At 45.4% G+C, this 26,169-nt stretch overlaps 1 protein-coding gene across 1 annotated transcript in view; it reads right to left on the reverse strand.

Annotated features, from left to right (window-relative positions):
* Positions 1-26,169, reverse strand: part of DDRGK1 (DDRGK domain containing 1) — a 130,571-nt gene that overhangs the window by 98,058 nt on the left and 6,344 nt on the right. The window contains exon 2 of the mRNA XM_029593859.1: positions 24,426-24,584. Within this exon, the coding sequence (XP_029449719.1) occupies positions 24,426-24,584 (159 nt within the window). The remainder of the gene's footprint in view (positions 1-24,425; positions 24,585-26,169) is intronic.

Raw genomic sequence — 26,169 nt, forward strand, 5'->3', positions numbered from 1 at the left:
CCCTGCCGTTGAAGCAGAGAGCTATGCTGGATATGCGTGAAGTATCAGTTTTTCTTCTCCCCTGCCGTTGAAGCAGAGAGCTATGCTGGATATGCGTGAAGTATCAGTTTTTCTTCTCCCCTGCCGTTGAAGCAGAGAGCTATGCTGGATATGCGTGAAGTATCAGTTTTTCTTCTCCCCTGCCCTTGAAGCAGAGAGCTATGCTGGATATGCGTGAAGTATCAGTTTTTCTTCTCCCCTGCCGTTGAAGCAGAGAGCTATGCTGGATATGCGTGAAGTATCAGTTTTTCTTCTCCCCTGCCGTTGAAGCAGAGAGCTATGCTGGATATGCGTGAAGTATCAGTTTTTCTTCTCCCCTGCCCTTGAAGCAGAGAGCTATGCTGGATATGCGTGAAGTATCAGTTTTTCTTCTCCCCTGCCGTTGAAGCAGAGAGCTATGCTGGATATGCGTGAAGTATCAGTTTTTCTTCTCCCCTGCCGTTGAAGCAGAGAGCTATGCTGGATATGCGTGAAGTATCAGTTTTTCTTCTCCCCTGCCGTTGAAGCAGAGAGCTATGCTGGATATGCGTGAAGTATCAGTTTTTCTTCTCCCCTGCCGTTGAAGCAGAGAGCTATGCTGGATATGCGTGAAGTATCAGTTTTTCTTCTCCCCTGCCGTTGAAGCAGAGAGCTATGCTGGATATGCGTGAAGTATCAGTTTTTCTTCTCCCCTGCCCTTGAAGCAGAGAGCTATGCTGGATATGCGTGAAGTATCAGTTTTTCTTCTCCCCTGCCGTTGAAGCAGAGAGCTATGCTGGATATGCGTGAAGTATCAGTTTTTCTTCTCCCCTGCCCTTGAAGCAGAGAGCTATGCTGGATATGCGTGAAGTATCAGTTTTTCTTCTCCCTTGCCGTTGAAGCAGAGAGCTATGCTGGATATGCGTGAAGTATCAGTTTTTCTTCTCCCCTGCCGTTCATAATATTGACATATTTGTACAGAATAGGGCCTCTTGATAGACAGGGGAAAAAATCTATTAAAATGTCTATCGTGGGCGAGAAAAAAAAAAAAAAAAAAGGAGTAGCCCCATGGCTACAGAAAGTCTGGAGCCCACCCTGGTTTCCCTCCCATTGCATATCTGGGCTTGTAGATTCTTCAGACAGGGGAACTAAAGGTTTATGCATGCAGTCAAATTCAAATCAGGGCCGGCTCAGCGCCTCTCCAAGGCCAGGGAGCTAGATGGTAACCCCCATGCTTCAAACCAGAAGCCTCTTTCTGCAGTTTTTTCCCCCTCCTGATTAATATTGGCAGTGTACAGCCTGCAGCTGCCCCGCGTCTCCTCCTGCACACTGTACGTTTCTAGAGCTCTTCCTCTCTTTCCTCACCCTTATTTAGCCAGTTTAGAAGCAATACTAGAATGCAGAAGGAGCAACCCTACAAGCTAGAAGTGCTCCGAGAAGGGCGCTTGTCGCCGTCTTTAAACTACAACAAACATTCTCATTGTCTTCTAATTCCTTATAAAGAACCGGTGGGATTGGGTACAAACTGCATTCTAATTTTACCCCAACTGTAGAAGATAAACTGCTGTTTTTAAAACTTCCTCAGCACAGAAAAGTGAGTGGCATGGACTCTGAGGACTTTTTCCATAAGAGCTACATGAGGGATGCCCGATCTTTCTGCTCCCAAGACTTAATTATAAGTAGGGGTTTCTCTTTTTAGGTTTTAAACTGACAAAGCACATCCAAAGAAAAAGCAACATGAATGTTTCTTGGAGGAGCACTGCATGCCTCCCAGTGGTCTCTCACCTTGCCCAACTCAGACCCATTGCTCTGTCTCTGCGCCTTTTCTGTGCTTTGGAGGTCACAGCGGAGTACAGAGTACATTTTTATCAGCTAAGAGACCTCCACCTTCTTCCTCCCACCAGGAAAGGAAGAGAACAGAATGAGCAAACAGGGGGAGGGGGGGGGGGGGAGACTAGAGACGATGGAGTTGATGAGATTCTGGGAGGGACAACCCTGAAAAACTTTGTTTCTACATAAAATTCTAAAATAACTCAAAGTAAAAAAATAAAACACATACCATAGGGAAAACACCTTAGTGAATCAGGCCCTAAATTCGTAACTTATAAACATCTAAAAGCAGAAGCCCAAATAATTAGTCTCACTTCTGAAGATATTTGTATAGTTTTGTGTTATTTTCTGTGTCTTTATATATGGGGGAATGCTATACGCCCAGAGCTGGGGACGGAATGGGATACACATTATTTAAATAAATAAATTATAGGAAATAAATACAACTGCAATAGCCCAAAACGTACGCTTGCCAGACTTCTAGGGAGAAGGAGAAGGAAGAAGAAAATTGAGTGTATTTTGCTTCATCTTGCCATGCAGACCCCAATGTGCCTCCTGGTGGCACCTACCCACATGCATGAGGCATATCAGTGCAAAAGGGGTGAATTCTGGCACGCCATGCCCCAGAATACATTGCAGTAATGCTCCACCTCTTTTCTTGTACATTTTCCCTCCCTGTTTCCTACTCTCCCTCGCCATCTCCTACTTCAACTGCCATTCCTCTCTTACTGAGCTCAGTACTGCTTGTGCTCCGCCTTCCTCCCCCATCTGTGCGAAGCCCTGGCTTTTTCCTCTCTGCAGTGGAACAGCACCCCAGTCTCTCCTTCCCATGTTCTTTCCAAACCCCGCCCCAATTTCTCTGCTAGTCTCCTTTCCTCCCTTACCCACCTTTGCTTCATCTCTTCTCCTCTTCCTCGCCCCCCACTGCCGTCTTTCCTCCTAATTTCCATCCCCCTTTGTCATCCCTCTTGTTCTCTTCCTCACTCCCCTTCTCTGTCCCCACTTGCTCTCTCTTCCTTTACTTGTGTTCTTTCCTTCCTCTGTTCCAGTTCCTGCTTGCACTATACCTCGTCGGTGCAGCAGCACAAGTGCACTGCATAGAGCTGAGAAGCAGGAAGCCTTTCTTCTCCTGTAGCCAACAATTGGTTAGTGTTGTCTTCTATCCCACAAAGACCTAAGCAGCCCGGGGGGGGGGGGGGGGGGGGGGGGGGGGGGGGAAGTAGCCCAAACAGAGAAGCACTTCCTATCTGCTCTGGTTCTGGTACAGCAGCAGAACCAGGCCAGCGAGTCATCCCGAGAAATGTTGAGTGCTGGAACTTAATATGTTAGTCCTTTGTGGTTGGTGTTCCTTCCCCATTAAGAAAACTAAAAAAAAAAAAAAAAAAAAATCTTTAAAAAACTCATAAAAAAAAAAGCACTAACAAATGAAATGCAGCTATGTGACAAATGGAATTTTATCTAAATTTACAAAATGTACAATCTTTAAAGAAATGGCATACGACTATCTGCTTTCATTGACTTCTTTACCTATTAACACAGGTCTTCATGTTACACAGGCAAAAGAACATAAGAAATGCCATACTGGGTCAGACCAAGGGTCCATCAAGCCCAGCATCCTGTTTCCAACAGAGGTCAAAACCAGGCCACAAGAACCTGACAAGTACCCAAACATTAAATAGATCTCAAGCTACTATTGCTTATTAATTAATGACAGTTTATGGATGTAACATCTATGAACTTATCCAAACCTATTTTAAACCCAGTTACACTAACTGCCATAACCACATCCTCTGGCAATGAATTCCAAAGCTTAACTATGTGCTGAGTGAAAAAGAATTTTCTTCACTTTGTTTTAAATGGGCTACTTGTTAACTTCATGGAGTGTTCCCCCCGGTCCTTCCATTATCCAAGAGAGGTATGCTTTTATTTTCTCAGTTACACTGTGTCATTTTGAGTTCTTACCACTGGCAATTTAATAACCTTCAGCTACAAAGAAACCTCTCTCAGACCATTCATTAAAATGGAATAAACCTCTTTAATTCATTCCAGGCTCCTGCTTATCCCAATCAGATTCAAGTAAGTAATATTTAGAAATTTGTGATGACGTCTGATGGCTCAGGACAGTATTAGGAAATTGTTTATCCTTCATTTGAATCAGTCAGGGAGGTAGCTAAATTAGTATCACTCCACAGAAGGTTTAAAAGTCTTTGCTGTACTACTTTCACATTGTAGCATTTTTATTTTTTTTTAAATGAAAGTTTCAAATGGAAACTTATACTTACATGATCAGATTTAAGCCAACAGCAAGCCTGAATACGGTTCACTCGGTGACTAAGCTGAGCTACAGGCTCTCAGTGGGGATGTAAAAATTGTTTAATAAAGGTAATAGTTTGACCATTAATGGGAAGGCCTAGTGACAGGCAGGCAGCTGCTTAGGATCACCTCCTTCCCTGCACCGGACGTATTCAGGTTAGCACACACTCCCCAGCAAGCATCATAAGCAAACTTGACATCTAGAGATGGCACAGAAGTTGGGTTCTCTTCTACATGATGATGAGAAACTGTTATCCAGTAACCAGTTTTGTAAGGGGAATTAGCCAAAATATGAGCTTGCTTTTTTTTTTTTTTTTTTGAAAGGAGTAATCTTAGGAATATTTCTTTACAGAGAGGGATGTGTGGAACAGCCTCCCAGTGGAGGTGGTGGAAACAAAAACAGTATCTGAATTCAAGAAAGCATGGGATAAATACAGAAGGGATCTCTAAGGAAGTGATGCTAAATTAATGTGGACAAATTTGCAGACTGGATGGGCTACACAGTCTTTTTCTGCCAACACGTTTCTATGTTCCCTACTTTGAATGTCACAGCAAACCACTGAAAGGAAGTGTATAAGAAACAGGTTAAGTGTAAAGTGGTCCATCCCCAGTTATATGCCCTGCAGGCTGACACTGAATCTGTAGTAGCAGCAGCTTTAATTTTTATTAAATGGCCAATGTCTAATCTATTTTCCATGAACATGTCTAACTCCTTTTTTAATTCAGTGACTATTTGCTTCTAAGATAGCTTGTGGAACTCATTGCCACAGGATATTTGTTGTGTGAAAAAGTATTGCCCTTTGCTCTATTATAAGAAATAGTAAATAAATTCCCTTACTCCACCTCTTAATAATTTTATATTCAGTGCCTCTACCATACTCCCTTCAGTCATCAATTTTATTGTATAAAAGCCATAGTTTTCACAAATATCTACTCATATGGAAATTGCACCGTATCCTAATCATCGTTTTGTGATCAGAAGTGCATGCAGTATTCACAATGGGAAATTTAAAAAGCATGTATGCACATAAAATTGGAAGTCACACGTGCCAAGTAGTACTTTGCAAGAGCCCAAAATAAGTGTGCACTAGCAATATTGAACGTAAATGTAAAGGGAGGTGGTGGTTTAAGGGCTTGTGGAGCTGGAGTTCACGCACTAGCTGCTATTTTGTAAGTGGTATATGTGCATGCATTTCTGAACTTTGTACAGTTTTATACATGCTAATGAAGCAGTGGAAGTGAAATTGCACTTGAGCGAGAGGTCTGGGTTAAGTGGTAGGGGGGGTCAGGGTGAAATGCTGGAGAGAGAGTCTGGATGAAATAGTGGAGGTGTCAGGTGGTTAAAACTACAGGCACAAGTATTTTCATAAGTGGAGTGCAAGCATTCTTCATAAAATACTGCGTATAATTCAGGGTTATGCACACATTACAATTATTACATGCATAAAATATATAGGTGCTTTTATAAAAATGGGTATAAGAATATACAAATATATGCGCCTACTGGAAGATGCATGCATGCTTTTGGGGCAGACACACAGTATTAATAATACTGTTATAACTTTAGACTATTGAAAACTCTGTTGAATGAAGTTATACATATCAATGCAACATACTATCATAGCAACTTTAAAAAGCCATGTACATGCATAAAGTGGGTAAATCCTATGGAATTGCAATTTTCAAAAGCCCACTTTCATGAATAAAGGGCATTTAGACATGTAAGACCCAGTTTTAAGCATGTAAATGCTTTCTAAAAGTACCTCCACTGTGCACGCATCATGGATTTGGATAAATGGCCTAACAGCATTTTCTGTTCTGCTTGCAAATCCTCTTAATAAATTCCTAACATTCTACTTGCCTTTTTTTTTTTTAAACTACTGCTGCACATTGGTTTGATGAATGTAAAAAAAAAAACAAAAACATACCAAAATTGTTTTATGGGATGGAAATGGCCAACTATAGCCCCATTATTGATAATTAGGTAGTTAGACTTCCCTCACCCCCAAACCATATGCCCAGTACTTTATAAATAGAAATGCTCAGCTCATCTGCCACTTTATTGCCTACCTGGTCAGCTTTGCGAGAACTCTTTAGAGCTCTTCACTGTCAACTTTAGTTATGATTGTATGGAATAATTCTGTATAATTTGCTAAATTTTGCAAGCTCACTATTTTCTGTACAAAGCCCAATCTGTTAACACTTCCTGTGCAGATTCCATGATAAAAAACTGTGATTAAAAGCGAGACCCAGTCATATTAAGACATACTTTCAGGTGAGTTGCTTTCTATACTCCAGTTCTAGCTACACTAGAAAGCCTGAATCATTGATCAATATTTGCATACGCCAATAAATTCAGAGCTTAGTCTCAGAACCTCACGTGCTAACGCTGCCCTGATCACTAGATAAGACAAGCCTCAGTTTATCCAACTCTAACGAAGCTACAGTGACAGTTCCTTTGCTTGTGTGGGTAATATTACCAGTAGGAAATCCACTGTGACTGAAATTCAAGTCTGAAGAAAGCTAGGGCGCAAAATAGATTGGATATGAACTTTTTATAGCAGAAAGATTATTTCCTTATAATAGATGGAAAATAAGGATCAAGTCACCCTGCTTTCTGCCCAGATATATCCTGTTAAGGATATATCCCAGCTGCCAGCCATAGTAGCTTGACTGCTTACAGGATATCACTCCTCAGTTAAGTTACTTTTTTTGTCTTCCTCCTCTTGATTCTCTTCCATCCCAGATGAATGAGCACTCAAGGTCCCCATACTTAATCCAGCACTCAAGACCCTCTCATCCCCATGTCTTTACCACAAAGCTTTGTAATAATATAAACAGCTACCAAATATAGACCTAAATTTATCATTTTGCTATAATTTTGCATGGATAGCGCATGCAATAAAAAAAGGGGCGTGGTAAGGGAAATTTTTGAGACACCTCAATGTGCGTTGAAAATATCATGCATGCGACAAGTTTGAGAAGTGCCCAGACAGGCATTTCCATGCTCCTGGCAAGAGAGAGCGAGGGAAACTCTTTATAAGGCTCTCATATAAATCAACTATTTATACCACTGTAGGACGGTCAACTGGGAACTTGAGATGAGGTTTTGGTAGTGGTCTAGGTAGGGTTTGGGGGCAGTTTTACATGCACAGTCAGATGTTTGAACAGCACAATACACATCATAAGAAATTGCCATACTGGGTCAGACCAAGGGTCCATCAAGCCCAGCATCCTGTTTCCAACAGTGGCCAATCCAGGCCATAAGAACCTGGCAAGTACCCAAAAACTAAGTCTATTCCATGTTACCGTTGCTAATAATAGCAGTGGCTATTTTCTAAGTCAACTTAATTAATAGCAGGTAATGGACTTCTCCTCCAAGAACTTATCCAATCCTTTTTTAAACACAGCTATACTAACTGCACTAACCACATCCTCTGGCAACAAATTCCAGAGTTTAATTGTGTGTTGAGTGAAAAAGAACTTTCTCCAATTAGTTTTAAATGTTCCACATGCTAACTTCATGGAGTGCCTCCTAGTCTATTATCTGATAGAGTAAATAACCGATTCACATCTACCCATTCTAGACCTCTCATGATTTTAAACACCTCTATCATATCCCCCCTCAGCCGTCTCTTCTCCAAGCTGAGAAGTCCTAACCTCTTTAGTCTTTCCTCATAGGGGAGCTGTTCCATTCCCCTTATTTTGGTTGCCCTTCTCTGTACCTTCTCCATCGCAACTATATCTTATTTGAGATGCGGCGACCAGAATTGTACACAGTATTCAAGGCGCGGTCTCACCATGGAGCGATACAGAGGCATTATGACATTTTCCGTTTTATTCACCATTCCCTTTCTAATAATTCCCAACATTCTGTTTGCTTTTTTGACTGCCGCAGCACACTGAACCGACGATTTCAATGTGTTATCCACTATGATGCCTAGATCTCTTTCTTTGGTGATAGCACCTAATATGGAACCTAACATTGTGTAACTATAGCATGGGTTATTTTTCCCTATATGCCCAATTTTCCAGTCTCACAAGGTCTTCCTGCAATTTATCACAATCTTCTTGTGATTTAACTACTCTGAACATAAGAACATGAGAAATTGCCATGCTGGGTCAGACCAAGGGTCTATCAAGCCCAGCATCCTGTTTCCAACAGAGGCCAAACCAGGCCACAAGAACCTGGCAATTACCCAAACACTAAGAAGATCCCATGCTACTGATGCAATTAATAGCAGTAGCTATTCCCTAAGTAAAGAACAATTTTGTATCATCTGCAAATGTGATTACCTCACTCATCATATTTCTTTCCAGATCATTTATAAATATATTGAAAAGTACGGGTCCCAATACAGATCCCTGAGGCACTACACTGCCCACTCCCTTCCACTGAGAAAATTGTCCATTTAATCCTACTCTCTATTTCCTGTCTTTTAGCCAGTTTGCAATCCACGAAAGGACATTGCCATCTATCCCATGACTTTTTACTTTTCCTAGAAGCCTCTCATAAGGAACTTTGTCAAACGCCTTCTGAAAATGCAAGTACACTACATCTACCGGTTCACCTTTATCTACATGTTTATTAACTCCTTCAAAAAAGTGATGCAGATTTGTGAGGCAAGACTTGCCTTGGGTAAAGCCATGCTGACTTTGTTCCATTAAACCATGTTTCTATATGTTCTGTGATTTTGCTGTTTAGAACACTTTCCACTATTTTTCCTGGCAATGAAGTCAGGCTAACTGCTCTGTAGTTTCCTGAATCGTCCCTGGAGCCCTTTTTAAATATTGGGGTTACATTTTCTATCCTCCAGTCTTCAGGTACATGCGATTCAGCTTTCATGTGATTTGATGTGAGGAAAGATACACAGATGAGATTTGTAGGATTGTACTCTTGCCATAGCTTGATAGCAGTTAGGTAGAGAGTGTATCAAGCTAGGTCGAGAGTACATTGTACAAATCTCATCTTTGTATACCTTTCCTCACTCCAAATCACATCAAATCTTCACAGATGTGTACTGTGCTGTTCGCACCTCTGACTGTGCATGTAAAACTGTCCCCCAAAACCTAGGCCACCACCAAAACCTCACCCAGAGTTACTAGTTGCCTCTCCTACAGTGGTATAAAAAGTTGACTAATAGGTGCACCTCCCCAGAGGCTGACACTCTCTCTCACACTCTTCTCTCTCCTGTCCAAAACAGGATTTGTGATAAATATCAGGCTAACCTGATAAATATCACAAATCCCATTTCGGGAATATCACACAGCATAATGCCAGGAAAAAAGGTATAATTATTTCCGGCATTAAAATGTGGGATCACGTGCGTTACGCTAGCACACGCAACGTTAAACACCCCTCATTTTCATAAACTCTGCCCAAACTCCTCCCCTTTCACTAAATTTTTTTAATTTGCATACGCATCTTGCGATGCATTATTTATCGCATGCATTATGGCTTTATCGCAGGCGTTAGGGCCCCAACACCCGTGATAAGGTCCTAACATGATTTAATAAAGGACCCTGCTAATGAGGTTGCTGCCCGAACATCTGGCCATCTATGTACCCATGGTCTTGCTGAACGATACGTGACCATCACTGTTACGGTCCCGGTCGTGAGTGCCGCGACCAGGCCCTTACCTCCACGTTCCTGGACCTGTTCCCGCTTCTGTTGGCAAAGTTCGCGGCCTGTTCGGCGGCATCCCCATGGGGGCAACGCCGCCGGGGAACCTCCGATGGACGCCCTGCTCCTAGGCACGCGTGCAAGTTGGACGCCTTTCTAGGCCTGTTCCCACCATTGGTGACTCCACCCAATTCCTGACGCCAGACGCCGCGGCCTTGATAAGCTGGCCGCGGACACTCAGTCTTGGCCTTGCAATCTGTTGTGGTATCTCAGTTTAGTGGACCCGTGGGCCGACCTGCAAGAGACTGGGAAAGGTGTTCAGCTGTCTCTAGGTAAACACAGGTCGGGAGGCAGATGTCAGGCAGGATGTGGACGATGCTCTTCACCCTGGAAGCTGGTGCTCCCCCAGGAGAGGCCCGTAGGAGCCCAGCCGCTGGGACTTAGGTGAGGTTTCACCCCTGGAAGCCGGAGCCCCCCCCCGGGAGGAGCCCGACCACTGGGACTTAGGTGAGTGGTGGATCCGAGACAGGAGCAGGCAGGCTGGTGAACTGGAACCAGGCGGGAACAGTAGCAAGACTCGGGTACTGGAACCAGCAAGACTCGGGTACTGGAACCAGGCGGGAACAGTAGCAAGACTCGGGTACTGGAACCAGGCGGGAACTGTAGCAAGACTCGAGTACTGGAACCAGGCGGGAACTGTAGCAAGACTCGAGTACTGGAACCAGGCGGGAACTGTAGCAAGACTCGGGTACTGGAACCAGGCAGGAACTGTAGCAAGACACGGGTAATGGAAGCAGGCGAGAACTGTAGCAAGCAGGCTAACTTAAAATAATCACAGTTTCTGGTGAGTTGCAGCCTGCTGGTTCCTACTCAATTATCATGTAGCCAGTGTCACTTAGCTTGTGCTTCCTTCATCTATAGCTTCCTCCTGATCACCTCTCCGAATTGTTTGCAATTTTGTAACCTCCTAATCTTTCTAACACTGTCCTCTATATTTGTCTCAAGCATGTGTAGCCCTCTGTTTTTGTGCATTATCCTAGACTAGGGGTGCTACGAGTCCGGGTTCAGGTCCGGACGAGGAGGAAGACTTCTCTTCTAGGGCCCCTGTCACTATTCACCATGATTTCTATGACCACTTCTCACACCCTATATTGATGATTTCCAGAAGGTGCCAAATAGTGAAAAATAAAAGTAAGGAAGCCAACACCAGCACAACCGGGAGAAACCAGGAATAAAAAAAAAAAGGTCCATCCATCTCAGTAAGTCCACAATTGGGTTAAACTCTATGAAAGCACTGGAGTCTGTAGTTGGTGTTCCAAAAAAAAGATAGTCTTAAGAGGATCCAAGTCAAGATGACAAAAATAAGAATCAACATACATGCAATGATCAATAGAAAACAAATTGTTTCTCCGTCCAGCCTTCTTCTGCTCACTTCCCTTCTTGCTCTTGCACCTTCATCCTGAGTGAAAATATCCTCATCAGTGAAAGTGGATAATTAGAGAGTAGTTCCAGTTCAGGCACAAACTGGTCTGGAAAAATCTCCAAGCAAGATATCCAAAAGAGGGTTCCAAGAAGTCAAAATCTTCAACTTTAAGTCAACTATCAAAAATACATATCTATTGAATTAGTGGCTCTACAGTCTATATCCTTCTTCTCACCCAATAGGTTAAACTAGTCAAATGGGTCAAAAGATCTTCAATACCTGTGTCTATGGGAAGGGCATAGCACTGGTATCCCAAAGGACTGGAAAGTCAAAATCCCAAAAATCTTCTCAGAAATCTCTTCAAACCCTCTTTGCCAAATGCTTGAATTGCCTTCTGTGAGATCCAGGGGGAATCTCCAGCTCTCCAACCACCCTACTTTGAGATCCTGGGGAAATCTCTCATTGGACTGCCTTGAGATCCTTGAGGAATCTCTAAGCCTCCTTCCTTCTCCTTAGCTCCTGATCTACTATCCCCCTCTGAAGCACTGGGCATGCTCCAATGGACTTTATGCCCCAAAAAAGCCACTCCTCCAAAAAGGTGGGGGTTATAGCAATAGGAGGAATAAAAAAAAATATCAAAACCTCTTCTACTGCCCCAAGATAGAAAAATCACATAGGGATATGTGATTGCAACTGATGTAGCCCCATCACATATCCTTGAATTCTGTCGATCTGTAAAATATACTAACCCTTCTATTATTCCCCTCTGGGACCAGCACATTCTGAAACTGGCTAGTTTGGCCCCCAGCACAACAGTCAACTTTCTCACTAAACAAGGGCTCCAAGTTTTGGCTAATTTGTTACAAGTCAAATCTAACCAGGGTGCATTATTCTGCTTGACCCATTTTAATACTTTGCAGAGGAGTTCTGAAACTCCGCTATCTTTAAACACACCAAAACTAAAACCTGCCTACAAGGTTGCATCTGCTAGTATACTGCACGCCTCAATAATCTTAACTACACATAATTTCAGAATCAGTCTTAAGAAACTACCTTCTTCAGAAAATCAAGGCATGAACATTTTACTCAGCACTTTTGCTCCTAACACAGCATGACCAACGTGGAATCCATGAGCAAATACATCGCTACTATATCACTGCCTCCATAGAAAACATGTGCAGTGCTGCCATTTGTGTTTAAATACCCTCTGCTTTCCTTTGCTTGTCTAGTTAATTTTGAGTCACTGTGGCAATTACAGGAACAGGAGGCAGAATGTAGTTATCACCGCTAGATCAGACTCCTGTTTCTCTCTTTCTTTTTAATTTTTCTGTACCTAAGTTCCTGTACGAATACAAATCACACCGGTTTCTTTATATGCGCCTTAATATTTTACCTCTCTGGTGCAAACGTTTTCTCACTTTTACAGATCACTGCCGTATACAGAAAGCTGCAGTGCACAAAAAATATGTTATCCAGGCCAACTACTACTACCACCATCTTCCATAATGCTGCTCGACATACCCAGCTGAGAGACCTGGTTTTGATTGCCCAGTCAGGTCTTCTGTTCCCTAGGTTTGCCAGGACCGAGGATGCTACAGAAGAATCATTCACGGTTCCTGGGGAGGGGGTTTAATATTGCTTGTGCAATGGCAACACTTAGTGGCCACACTTAAGGCCCATGACTGCAGTGAGGCTGTTACCCATGGGCTTGCTGAACAATACCTGGCAACCACTAACCTAAAAGAATCAACCCAGTTAGTTTCTGGGGAGCTGTAGCCACCCAATTATCATGTCGCCATCAGTGTCACTTAACTTGTGCTTCCTTTATCTATAACTTTTCTGCTGATCACCTCTCCCAGGTGTTTGCACATTTGTTACCTTCTACTCGTTTCTAGCATTGGGGACGATGCAATACAGTGTGCTCAGCCGAGCGCACTGTAGAACCCGCAGTCAGACGCGGGTTAAATAGGCGCTAATTCACCCCCTAATGCAATAGGAGGATTAGTGCCTATTTAACGCGCGGCCGACACAGAGTGAATAAGATAGCGCTCATCACATGCAAATGCATGTAAACGAGGCTATTACTCATTCACTCCAAATGCAAAAAAATAAATGTGCGTCTCAGATGCACATTTATCGCTCAGCTATTAAGACGTTACTAGCTGGGCGCATTGGAAAAAAGTACAGAAAAGCAGAAAAAAAACTGCTTTTCTGTACTTTAAAAGTAAAAAAAAAACAAAAACAAAAAACCAACCCTCAGCCGGCCACATTGAAGACAGACACAGATATGCTCGCGACCCTAGCATCTCCTTGTTAACGCGACCCCATAATTTGTTTATAGCATTATGCCCCCTTGTGGGCGCCATGCGCACATTAAGAACGCAGGCGCTGAAAAGTCAGCCCCCGCTTTTCGCGTTTATTATAGCATCGGCCCCATTGTGCTCTATATTTGTCTCAAGCATGCTTGAATTCTGTCAAGGTTTTGGTTGCTAGTACCCCCTGCTGGGAAGCTATTCCAGATATCTGCCACCCTGCAATAAGGAAGGATTTTCTCACATTTTCTCTGAACCTTCCTCCCTGCAACTTAAGCTCATAATCCCCCACACTTGAATTTCATTTTCCTGTACTTTATTTAATTACAGGGGTCCAGAAGCAGCTCTGGTGCATAGGCCCTGTAAAGAGTACACTAACAAGCACTGGAATAGATGCAAACAGGGGGGAAAAAAAATCCCAAGTAGTTGCAAATAAAGGCTCATGGTGTATGTTCCTAGAGCTGGAAGCCCAACAGGACAAGAAAGAGAAAACTGCTGCTAGGACTGAAAAAAAAAAAAAAGAAAAGAAAAAAAAACATAACACGTATTCTCCTGCTAGCATCCTTGCAGAAACTAAGGGGAGAAAAAAAATAGTGGAGGAAGACAGCAGCTTATCCACAAGTGCCTGTACAGGACGGAATGAAGTCTGGTCCTCTTCATGGAGAAGCAGTGACCTATGTCCACTCCCAGCTCAGTCATAGAGGAGAGGAGAATGGAGCTAGGCAGACACTGATAAGAGTCTAGGACAACACCTCCCAAAAATGTGGTTCTGAACAACAATTCAAAAAGATGCTGCAACTAATGTAAGGGCAATCATAAGCGATGCGATGAGAACTGACCACTCCAAGGCGACAAATTTGACTCCATTGCGGATAAGATGATCCATGGATTCTAGAAATTTTGTACTTTATTTGTACTTTCTGGGCACAGGAACAATTTGCACACATTTTGCTTTTTTTTTTTTTTTTTATGCTGCGCCGTGTTACACTGCAGGTATGCAAATCATTTCTGATGCATCTGTATGACTGCCCCTTGCATGGGCTGCTGGGGGGGGGGGGGGGGCCCTTTTGTTTGGTATTGCATATTTCTGTTTCATGAAGCTCTATAGTTGCCGTTGCTCACCTGTTAGCTCTCTCGTTTCATTTGTATGTGCTTCTTTTAAACAACTTTCTAGTTGATCAGTGGAAATTCCACCAAAAAATACAAAAACCCCAAACATCCTGGCTGGGGGGTATTTTCAGCCTCCCGTTCTGTAAGCCGTGTTTATAAACCTTACAACACCAAAACCCACAAAAAAGTTCAAAGCCTTCAAAGTGAAAACAATCTTTCAGAAACAACCAAATTATATAACATTCAATAAGACTAAATATGCAAGGACCTTTGTTTTCAGTTTTTATACATCTTTCCTTTCAATGTTCTAACAAAAAAAAATATTCAGTGGAAAAATTACTTGATTTGATTTTTCTCCTTTGTTAAAACAAGTCATTTTTCCACTTTTTTTTTTTTTTTTGAAACGTTATAATCCCCAGGGAAAAATATAAATATGGTGTGTTCCTAAATAAATTGAAAGTCTTCCTCCCCCAGTACCAGCAAACTGCTTTCAGTGATGACAATCCAGATGAAGCCATGCTATGCACCAAAATCTGTATTATCACTCTGCAAAGTAAGGTGAAAAAAGGATCACACCCATGTAACTTTCCAAAACAAGGTCGCTGTAAATAGAGAACGTCAAAGAGTCGCTGTGTCTGGCAAGTCCTTCATTTGCAGGCGAAGTTTTTTCACTTTAATTTTACACAGTGCTTGGTTATATCTGCAAGATGTTTTTCTTCACGTTTTGAAGTTTTTGACCCTTTCCCCTATGATCACATTCCTGTATTTCAGTCTCCCATGTGTTTATTTTCTCTTGCTAAGTTTTAATGCTACACAAGATAAGGCCTGAGTGGGAGAAATGATCAAAGACTCATCAGAAGCAAGGCTGGTAAAGTAAAGAATGATTTGTATGTGGATTGCAAGATGAGGCAGGCTTCTGCCCAAGTCGGGAAGTAGAGACGGACTACTACTGACATGCTTAAAAATTGTTTTTCCCACATCTGGGAATTTAGGTCTTGCTACAAACCACTACTGTAGGTAGAATGCGGTTGGGTCGATATTCTTTTGGGCAACTGTCAAAGATTAATTTTCACAGGTCAACGAGGACTGCTCTAGAGCAGTGGTTCTCAACAGGTGTGTCAGGATACACTAGTGTGTCAAGAAGTCCCAGGGGGTGTGTCGCAGAGCCAGCAGAAGACTGATCTTGCCTCATCAGTCTGGACAGGAGTATGACAGGAAGCTGCTCTTGCTTCCTTCTCCTCTTCCTGGCTAGTGGGTAGTTGCTCCTTCCTCCTTCATCCAGATAAAAGCACAATATCACCAACTCCTGTTCATATGGGCCTGGCAGGACACCAACTTTATCTTCCTCTGCCTGGCCTGGAGGTGAGGATGCTGATGCTCTCTTCACCCCATGCGGCCTGGATGTGAAAACAGGAGCAGAAGGGAGAAAGGTGCATGCTCTGTAGATCCGCTGCTGCTGCCTCATCTTCCTCTCCTCAATGCTTCTTGCCCTCATCTGCTGCTGATAAAGAGGGAGGGAGACTGATTGGACAAGTCTTTTCTGCTGGCTGGGAGCCAGGAGGAGAAAATGTACTGGGCAGGAAGGTGTAGGGAGAGAGATGGAAGTGGAGAAATGGAGGTGTGGGGCAGGAAAGAGGTATTCAGAGGTATTCTGGGTAGGGAAGGGCAGAAAGCGAACAGGGGATGCGGGGTGGGGGTGTCAAGAATATGAGCATGTGAAGAGATGATTGAGTAGATGGGAGAAGTGAGGGGTGATGGAGGCATGGAGGGGAGTGACTGGGTACAAGGACCATACTATGTCAGTTTTGAGAATAGGCATTTCTTCTGTCTTTGAAGTTAACTTAGTGTAGGAGGAAATATATTTTTGTTTCTAGTCTCCAGTTTTGCACTGCACGCAGTAGGTGGTCTTGGGGTTTCCATTCCAGGTTTTGTTTGCACATTTGTAATTTGTGGGCTTTTATTCTATATTTAGTGAAGGCAGGTCTGTCTGTGTGTATGTGACTGAGATGAAGTACTTTACTAGAGGTCTGTATCAACCTTATTTGTTATATTTTCTCAAAATTATATTGCACTGGTGGTGAAGTGCTGCCTTTTCATGGGTAGGGCTATTGCTGTTTCATTTCTTGGAGTTAATGCTGCTGAGGTATGGCAGGTTTGACAGACAGGTACAGAGTGGGGTTTGTTTGTATTATTTTACAATGCACCTGGTAAAGTGGAGAAAGTTTGTGATGCTGTTATTAAGATGACATCAGAATTAGAATTTTTTTTTGTATTGTGAGTTGTACAGGGAAATGTCTTAGTTCTACTCTGCACCCATGGTTAGGAAGCTGGGGACTCCTATGGATGCAGAGCATTGGAGAAATTACTTACCTGATAACTTCGTTTTCCTTAGTGTAGACAGATGGACTCACGACCAATGGGTATAGTGTACTCCTGATAGCAGTTGGAGACGGATCAGATTTCAATCTGACGTCAGCCCCTAGTACATATACCCCTGCAGGAAGTGCAGCTCTTCAGTATTCTCCTCGAAAAGCATTGTGGATATATGTATGACTGACTAATTTGAATAACTTGATAAACTTTATAACGTTGTTAACTTAATCAATTTGAACCGGTTGAATTGGATATAGCTGGAGACCGCCAGTGCCTTCAACCAAGAAACGTCGACACCCAGTAGGATGGGTGTCCTTGCTGTAGGAAAGCATGGCTTACGTGTGAATCATTTGCTCGGCAGCCATGGGTGGGATGCTGAGTCCATCTGTCTACACTAAGGAAAACGAAATTATCAGGTAAGTAATTTCTCCATTTCCAAGCGTGTAGCAGATGGACTCAGGATCAATGGGATGTATAAAAGCTACTCCCGAACTGGGTGGGAGGCTGCCTGTGACCCACTTAGTACTGCCCTTGCGAATGCTGTGTCCTCCCGAGCCTGAACATCCAGGCGGTGAAACCTGGAGAAGGTGTGGATGGAGGACCATGTTGCCGCCCGACAGATCTCGGCAGGTGACAGTAACCTGGTTTCCGCCCAGGACACTGCCTGGGCTCTAGTAGAATGGGCCTTGACTTGTAGAGGCGGCGGCTTGCCAGCTTCTACGTAGGCAGCCTTGACTTCTTTGATCCAGCGGGCTATGGTTGCTCGCGAGGCCGCTTCCACTTGCCTCTTCCCACTGTGAAGGACGAATAGGTGGTCCGTTTTTCGTGCGGGTTCCGACATTTCCAGGTATCTGGATAGGAGTCTGCCGACGTTGAGGTGGCATAGACTTCGAGCCTCTTCCGAATTCTTATGCTCATCTGGCGATGGTAGCGAGATGGAAGTGAGACACCACTTTGGGGAGGAACGAGGGAACCGTGCGTAACTAGATAGTTCCCGGGGTGAGCCTGAGGAACGGCTCACGGCAGGACAGTGCTTGTAGCTTGGATATACGGCGGGTTGAACAAACTGCCAGCAGGAAAGCCATCTTCAATGTTTATAGTCGGAAAGACAGGCCGAGGAGAGCTCTGAAAGAGGCTCCTGCTAAGAAATCTAGGACCAGGTTGAGGTTCCAAAGAGGTTCCGTCCACTTTAGGGGTGGTCGGATGTACTTGACTCCTTTCAGGAAGCAGGAAACATCCGGGTGAGAGGCTATGCTGTCGCTCTTTGTTCCATAGCATGACAATGCGGCCACCTCTACCTTGATGGAGTTGAGGGACAATCCCTTCTGTAGGCCATTCTGTAGGAATTCCAAGATTGCAGGAATTTTGACTGATCGTGGTATGATGTCGTGGTCCTCGCACCAGGCTTCAAATACTCTCCAAATCCTTATATATGTTAGAGATGTGGAGAATTTGCGTGCTCGGAGTAGGGTGTCAATTACAGCCCCCGAGTATCCGCTCTTCCTCAGGCGAGTCCTCTCAATGGCCGGACCGTAAGAGAGAATCGAGCTGGATCCTCGTGGAGGATCGGTCTTTGTTGGAGCAGGTCTCTGTGTGGAGGTAGTGGCAGGGGGGTCCCTGTCAGTAGTCTTCGCATGTCTGCGTACCACGGTCTTCTTGGCCAGTCCGGGGCCTCAAGAAGTACTGGTCTTGTGAATAATTGCACCCAATAGGGGCCACGGCGGGAAGGCATATAACAGAGTCTCCTGTGGCCAGGTCTGTACCAGGGTATCGATTCCCTGGGACAGAGGTTCCCACCTGGGGCTGAAGAAACTGGGCACTTGGGTGTTGGACCGGTTTGCCAGAAGGTCCATGGCTGGTGTTCCAAAAGTTCACTATTAGTTGGAACGCTGCGGTCGACAGCTTCCATTCTCCTGGTTCTAGACTCTCTCTGCAGAGGTAATCTGCAGTGATGTTGTCTTTCCCGGCCATGTGGACGGCCGAGATCTCCTGGAGAGTCACTTCCGCCCTCGACATTAGGAGGTCTATTTCCAAAGACACCTGCTGGCTTCTGGTTCCTCCCTGACTGTTAATGTAGACCACTGTTGTGGCGTTGTCCGACATTACTCTGACTGCTTTGTCTCGGAGTCTGTGACCAAACCATAGGAAAGCTAGTCTGACTGCCCGGGCTTCTAGGCGATTGATGTTCCATCCCGACTCCTCTGTGTTCCACAGCCCTTGGGCAGTTAGCTCTTCGCAGTGTGCTCCCCATCCTCTTAGGCTGGCATCCGTGGTGAGCAGGATCCAGGTCGGTGAGGATAGTCTTGTTCCCTGACTCAGGTGGCCGTCTTGTAACCACCATCGTAGTTGGGTCCGAACTCTGCCCGGGAGCAGTAGACGTACGGTGTAGTTCTGGGACAGTGGATTCCATCGCGATAGAAGTGAGCGCTGTAGGGGTCTCATGTGAGCTCGTGCCCATGGCACTACTTCCAGTGTGGATGCCATGAGACTGAGGACTTGTAGGTAATCCCATGCTGTGGGGCGAGGTTCGCTCAGCAGGGTTCGCAACTGGTGCGTCAGTTTTGATCTCCTTGTCTGTGTCAGGATGACCTTGTCTTGTTTGGTGTCGAATCAGACTCCCAAGTATTCTAGAGACTGAGGGCTGCAGACAGCTCTTGTTTGTGCTGGCCACCCATCCGAGGCTCTCCAGTAGAGTTTTGACTTTGTCGATTGTCTGGTGACTTTCCTCTGGGGATTTCGCCCTGATCAGCCAATCGTCTAGGTAAGGGTGCATGAGGATTCCTTCCTTCCTCAGTGTTGCCACCGCCACCACCACTATGATCTTGGTGAACATCCGGGGTGCTATGGCTAACCTGAAGGGTAGTGACGGTTCAGGATTTTGAAGCGTAGGAAGAGCTGATGTTCTTGATGGATCGGAATGTGTAGGTAGGCTTCCGACAGATCCAGGGATGTGAGGAACTCTCCCGGTTGTATTGCCCTTATTACAGAGTGTAGGGTTTCCATGCGGAAGCGGGGGATCTTCAGGTGACTGTTGACCGACTTGAGGTCCAGGATGGGTCTGAACATTCCCTCTATCTTGGGGACGATAAAATAAATGGAATAATGCCCAGTATTTGTTGTGGAGGCACTGGGGTTATGGCCTTTAGGGCTAGCAATCTGGTCAGGGTAGCTTCCACTGCCACCCTCTTCGAGGGGTCATGGCAGGGGGGTTCCACGAACTTGTCTGGAGGAGTTCGGAGGAAATCCAAGTAGTACCCCTCTCAAATGATGGTAAGGACCCACTTGTCCGAAGTTATCTCGACCCATCTTTGGTAGAATAGGGCAAGTCTGCCCCCTATGGCTTCTTCCTTTGGACGGGTCAGCTGATTCTTATTGTGCGGCTGGGGCCTAGTCCCGAGCTGGTTCCCCTTTTGTAGTGCTTGTTCCGAAAGGACTGGTTCCTGCCTGTAGGACGAGGTGCTTGATAAGTGTTTCTGTATGGGTTGAAGCGCTGGGAACCTCTGCCCCTGGAAGTTCGGGGGAAGGGTCGCTGGTTTCTCCTATTCCTGTCCTCTGGTAGCTGCGGCAGTGGGGACTCGCCCCATTTGTTAGCAAGTTTCTTTAGTTCGCTTCCGAACAGGAGGGATCCCTTGAAGGGCATCTTTGTGAGTCTCGTTTTGGAAGACGCATCGGACGACCAACTTCGGAACCAGAGTTGCCTCCTGGCTGCCACGGCTGATGACACTCCTCTAGCTGGGGTGTGCACCAGATCGGAAGCAGCATCCACGAGGAATGATACTGCTGGTTCCATGGCTTCCCCAGGAGTGTTGCTCCTGGTCTGTGATAGGCAGCACGTGTCACCACGGCGCAGCAGGCCGCTATCTGTAGGGACATAGCGGAGACGTCAAAAGGACTGTTTGAGGATGGATTCCAGATGTCTGTCTTGAGCATCTTTGAGTGCTGCACCTCCTTCCACTGGGATAGTAGTGCGCTTCGAGACCACGCAGACCATGGCATCCACTTTTGAGCATGTCAGAAGGTCTTTGGCCGCCAGGTCCAGAGGGTACATGGCTGCCAGAGCAAGTCTCCCTTTGAATGTAGAATCTGGGGCAACCCATTCCAGGTCAATTAGCTGTTGGACGGCTTGTAACAGAGGGAAATGGCAGGAGGTCTGCCCTTCTGCCATTTCCCCTGCTAGAGTCCCTCTAGCAGGGGAACTGGCTTAGGTTCCTCTGAGGCAGTTGTGCCCAGGATAGCAAGCTCCTTCAGGCTATAGGTGACCAGGCCTGGAAGCTTGTCCTTGGTGAAGAAGCGCCTCATGGTTCGGTGAGACTCTGTCCCCAGAGGGAGTTCCCCCTCCTCCAGGGGCTCTGATTCCTCCTCCGAGTTGTCCGTGTCCCAGTAGGTGGGGCTTCTGGGCGGTGGATTCACTTCTCTGGGCCTAGAGGTCCTCTGGTGGAGGCTGTGGCCGTGTTATCGGAGGCTCCATCTGCATGTGAACAAAGGTGTGCAGGCCTTTGAAGAATTCCACCCAGGAGATAGATGCTGGGTCCAAGCTAAGAGGCTCTGTGTCCCTGGGGGTCCCGCTGGGGTTCGCTAGAACCGGGGTACTTATTGAGGAGCTAGAACCCAGTTCTGGCTGGGACTGGCCCTGGGCTGGATCCCCCAGGGCCTCCTCGCACTGGAGACACAGGGTGTTGGCCTCTTTGTGTTGTGCGGCTCTGATGTGGCATGCTGTGCAGAGGACTTGAGCCTTGAGCTCTTTTTCCGGTGGTGCCATGGATATAGGCGCATAAAATCTGTTACGCGCTCTGGTGCGTCAAAGATTGGGTATGCGCTCAGAATGTGCGCGGTGTGCGCACAAATCGCACGGCACAGTAAGCGCGTGTTACACGCGTATCTTGTGCGCACGGTACTTAAGCTTGTGACGTTGTGTGCACAGATCGAAGCGGTGAACCGGGCGGCGAGCAGATCAAAATGATGCTGGCAACCACGCGGACAATATGGCGACCACCACAGAGGTCTCCACATGGGAGGACCCTTGGATCTAACCGGGGCCTGGCCCTGCTAGGGCGGATCAACCCGGTGGCACTGGTCCTGGCCAGCGACCTGTGCGACTCCTCGAGCTTCGGAGACCGGAATCTTTAAAGAAGATTTCTACCTTACCTTGTCTCGGCGCTTCCCGGTTTCGTTCCAGGCGGTCTCTGGCTGCGGGGGGAGAGGGAAATACCTTCACCGCCGCGCTCGAGGTTGCACCCGCTGCCTCTCAGCCACACCCGAAATCGGGGACTATGTCCCCGCCGAGGGTCGGCCGCCGGACCGAGGCTTAACTCCAAGGGATCGCGGAAATCACCTCAGGAATTCTCAACTGGGGGAGGGACCAGAGGGTGTCACCGCAGGAGAGCGGGGCTCGTCTGTAGAGGTAAGATTTCTTCTTGTTTTGGGTTTTCTCCAGTAAATTTACTCTAACGCTGTGAGAGCGTGCAAGTAGTCCCTAACTGCTATGGAGATGGAAAATACTGAAGAGCTGCACTTCCTGCAGGGGTATATGTACTAGGGCTGACGTCAGTCGTTGGAGACTGATCAGATTTCAATCTATCAGGAGTACACTATACCCACTGGTCCTGAGTCCATCTGCTAGGAAAATGCTTATATTTAGTCCCATGATGGTCATGTGTTCAGTGTGTCACGCATGTGAGCGTCATCTGTTAGGTGTGTCCCAACAGAAAAAAGGTTGAGAACCACTGAGCTAGAGCAATCTTTTGCTGCCACTATTTAAAATATTTATTATGCACCCCTCCATAGTTTGGAGTGGGATACAGATTATATACATAAAATTCAGTAAAACAATCATATTACAGAACAAAAATATGGCAAACTGATCATTATTTAGATTAATACATTGGTTCAAAATTCATATAGACCATAAAATAAGACCAGCATGTTACAGAAGTTTATGACAGAAGGTCAAACACAGCTTTAAACAAATGGGTTTTTAAAGCTTTAGCCATCTTACTCCCAGATGAAAGCCAATTCTTTTTTTTTTGCAGAGTTTTCCTTGTATATTTATTCTACTCAAAAGTTAACAACTGAATTCTGTATGTATTTTGCTTAAGTCCCATAAATTTTTCTATAACCTCACTCCTGTGAAACAGCTGTCAGGGATTTTGTAAACATGAGAGCACTCAGTCCTGGGCTGGCTAGCAGGGCTTGGGTGAATGACAGAGGCAATGATCCCGGGGAGGAAGTAAAGATGGCTGCCACTACTGCCATCTTACCGGCCAGAGAAGACTACCCTCTAGCTTTCTAGCAAGGGCATGCCATCTGCGTTTTGGGGGCAGGGGAATCTAAGAGAGGCAAAAATGGTTGGTGAGCGAAACTTGAGTACCAAAACAGACGTTGATCTTTAGCAAAAATGGTCCCATTCAGTTTAAATTTCTTGAACAGCGAAGGACTTTTAGGTGTCTCTCTCAGCGTGTGTGTTCTATCACGCTGTGAATCAAAAGAAACATTCATTTCCCATTACTCATTCTGAAAACCATATAGGTTCACAACTGAATAGTGACAGTGTTTCCAAAATCTGTTCTGATGAATCGACACATTAGCCACCGAGATTCCCTGATGGTGGTCAGGAATCATGGCTGGGGGACTGAAGCCATGTAAAAAGGGTCCCGAGATCTTCCACTACCAGAGATGCTCAACCATGAAACCCAAGGCAGACCAACCACTGATTTTTGATGGCCTATTTACTAAGGCAACTCTAGTTACAATATCACTAAATTTACAAAGATAGTTTTATAACTCTTGCAAAATTTAAAAAAATTAAGAAATAAAAAAATGCAAACTGCTAACCATCATTGGGAATGTAGTTCAGAAAGCTAAAATTTGCCATGATGGAGATGGTGGTGAACTGAAAGGCATGACCTACTGCGGACAATAATCAAGTTACCTGCATTGGTTTAAACTCCGTGGGTACATTTTAGCTGCAGGGTTTCCACCAATCATCAATGCACATGATTTTGCTTTATTGACCTCAGAAAAAAAGGTACCTACAGAGATTTGCATCTGCTTTTTCCAGCAGTTTTGTTTTTCCAGCCAAAGACACAACAGGCACAGTTTTGAAAATCCAGAACTACGTGCAACCTAACCTCACCCACAGGAACTCTGTAAACAACGTGCGTAAAATGACACACATGAGAGACCACCAGGTAGCATTTTACCCAGGTTTTTTTTTTTTGGGGGGGGGGGGGGGGGGGGCAACTGTCACAGAGCTCACTTATGTAGACGAGACAAAGTTTCACTCACAGAAATGGCTTGGAAAAAATTGTCCTCATTATGCTTAGTGAGCATCACACTTTTTTGACGTCAGGATTTCCTTTTAAGTTTCAACTTCTTGAGATTTCAATCAGAATAAAAAAAAACAAAACAAATTGCTAAAGCCAGCTGAAGCTGGACACAGCTTTACCTTCCATCTCCTCCTCCTCCTCCACCTGTTGTGCTCTTCTCTGGGCCATCATTCTGTTCATGTTCCTTCTCCTCCTTGGCATGCCTTCTCCCCGCTCCTCGGTCTGAGGCCGCGCTCTTGCTGCCACCGATGCCACATCCCGTTGGTCTTCCCGATCAGCTGAGGATAGCAAATGCATCTGCTTTAAGCCAAATAATGCTGCCTGTTAGTGCCTGCCCGGCTAATACTCAAATATACAAAACAGCGCTGGAGGCCAACGTAACAAAGGCAGAAGCAAATTGTGTTATGCTTATAAATGTTAAATGGACAGCATGCACCTATAAAGCAGGCTTGGCTCATCTAATGGCCTAGATAGAACATACATTTATCCATGACAAATGTATTGAAAGAAAGCAAAGTGGAGTAGATGCGTTTCCAAGTTTACACCCACCTTTGGAGTGTTGCATGCTCAGGTTCGGAAAGGTTTTCAGGTGGGATGTGATAACAGGACATACTTCCCCCAATATAGGGCAGGGTAGGGGGAAAATCTGGTTTCTATTGGTATTTCAAGTCAGCAGAAACAAGAGTCTAACACTTGTTTAGATCAGAGATTAATTTTAGCTATTACAAAACAATTGCTTAAGTCCAGAGGTACAGGATGAGAGAGAGTGGGGGCATATTCATCCCAAACCGTGCATCAGGGAAAATAATTAAAATAAAATCCATAATTTAAGGTAGACTCTACAGTCATACTGTACTGAAGCAACTACTAAATTGCATTTCTTGATAAGGTTTGGCCCACATTGATTCAATTCACTCACTTTCGAGGCCAGAAATGAGGCCAAGGTAGATAATTTGGGCAGGCAGGAAATTAAAAATATTTGAGATTGAAAGCTGAAGCAGAGGCTACAGGAGGTCAAATAAAGGTGTTTAGCAGAGTTGCTTACCTGTAACAGGTGTTCTCCAAGGACAGCAGGATGACAGTCTTCACACATGGGTGACATCATCAGATGGAGCCCGGTACGGGAAACTTTGACAGGCACACTGAGCATGCCCAGCATGCAGTTGGCCACGTAGGGTCCCTCTTCAGACTCCTTTCTGTAGGCTTTGGAGCTCGCACTTCTTTTTGTTACCTACTACTGCAAAGTGATTTTCTTTACTTTCCACGTGTCGTGTAGGGTCCCTCACCCTTCTTGGCCTCCGGTCAGTAAGTTTTTCGGTCATCGTGGTCGATTGCCAACAGCATCTTCCTTCGGTACCCGCCGACCATACGTTGCATTTTCCTATGTCATCAACCGACTTCTGCCGATGCTCCCAGACTATGTCCATCACAGACCCCCATGAGGTCTGTGTCCTCTGCCTGGGGCTTCCCATGATGTCCGCATCTGCAGCCTCTGTGCCCTGATGACCACCCCCCACCAGGGTCGTCTGGCCCGTCTTGACAAAATGGAAAAACTCTTCGGGTCCAAACGATCGGAGCCAACTTTGACGTCGGGAACCTCCACCCTGCTTGGCAAGGAACCCCGGGTCCCGGTTCCATCAGGTTCTACTACCCCAGCCCTATTGGGTCCTGAGCCAGGTGTGGGGGACCAACCGCTATCTCAGTCAGGTTCCTCGACATTGGCATTGGGCAAGGACCGCAGTGATCGTCGAGAGAGGTCTAAAAAGTACCAGCATCGATCATCTTCTTCCTCCAAACCTGACCGTGAGAAGGCATCGACCTCGGTGCCTCTTACAAAGCAATCGAGGGTGGAGGAGGCCATTC

This window comes from Rhinatrema bivittatum, chromosome 1 (assembly GCF_901001135.1).
Source record: "Rhinatrema bivittatum chromosome 1, aRhiBiv1.1, whole genome shotgun sequence".
In the NCBI taxonomy this organism is placed as follows: Eukaryota; Metazoa; Chordata; class Amphibia; order Gymnophiona; family Rhinatrematidae; genus Rhinatrema; species Rhinatrema bivittatum.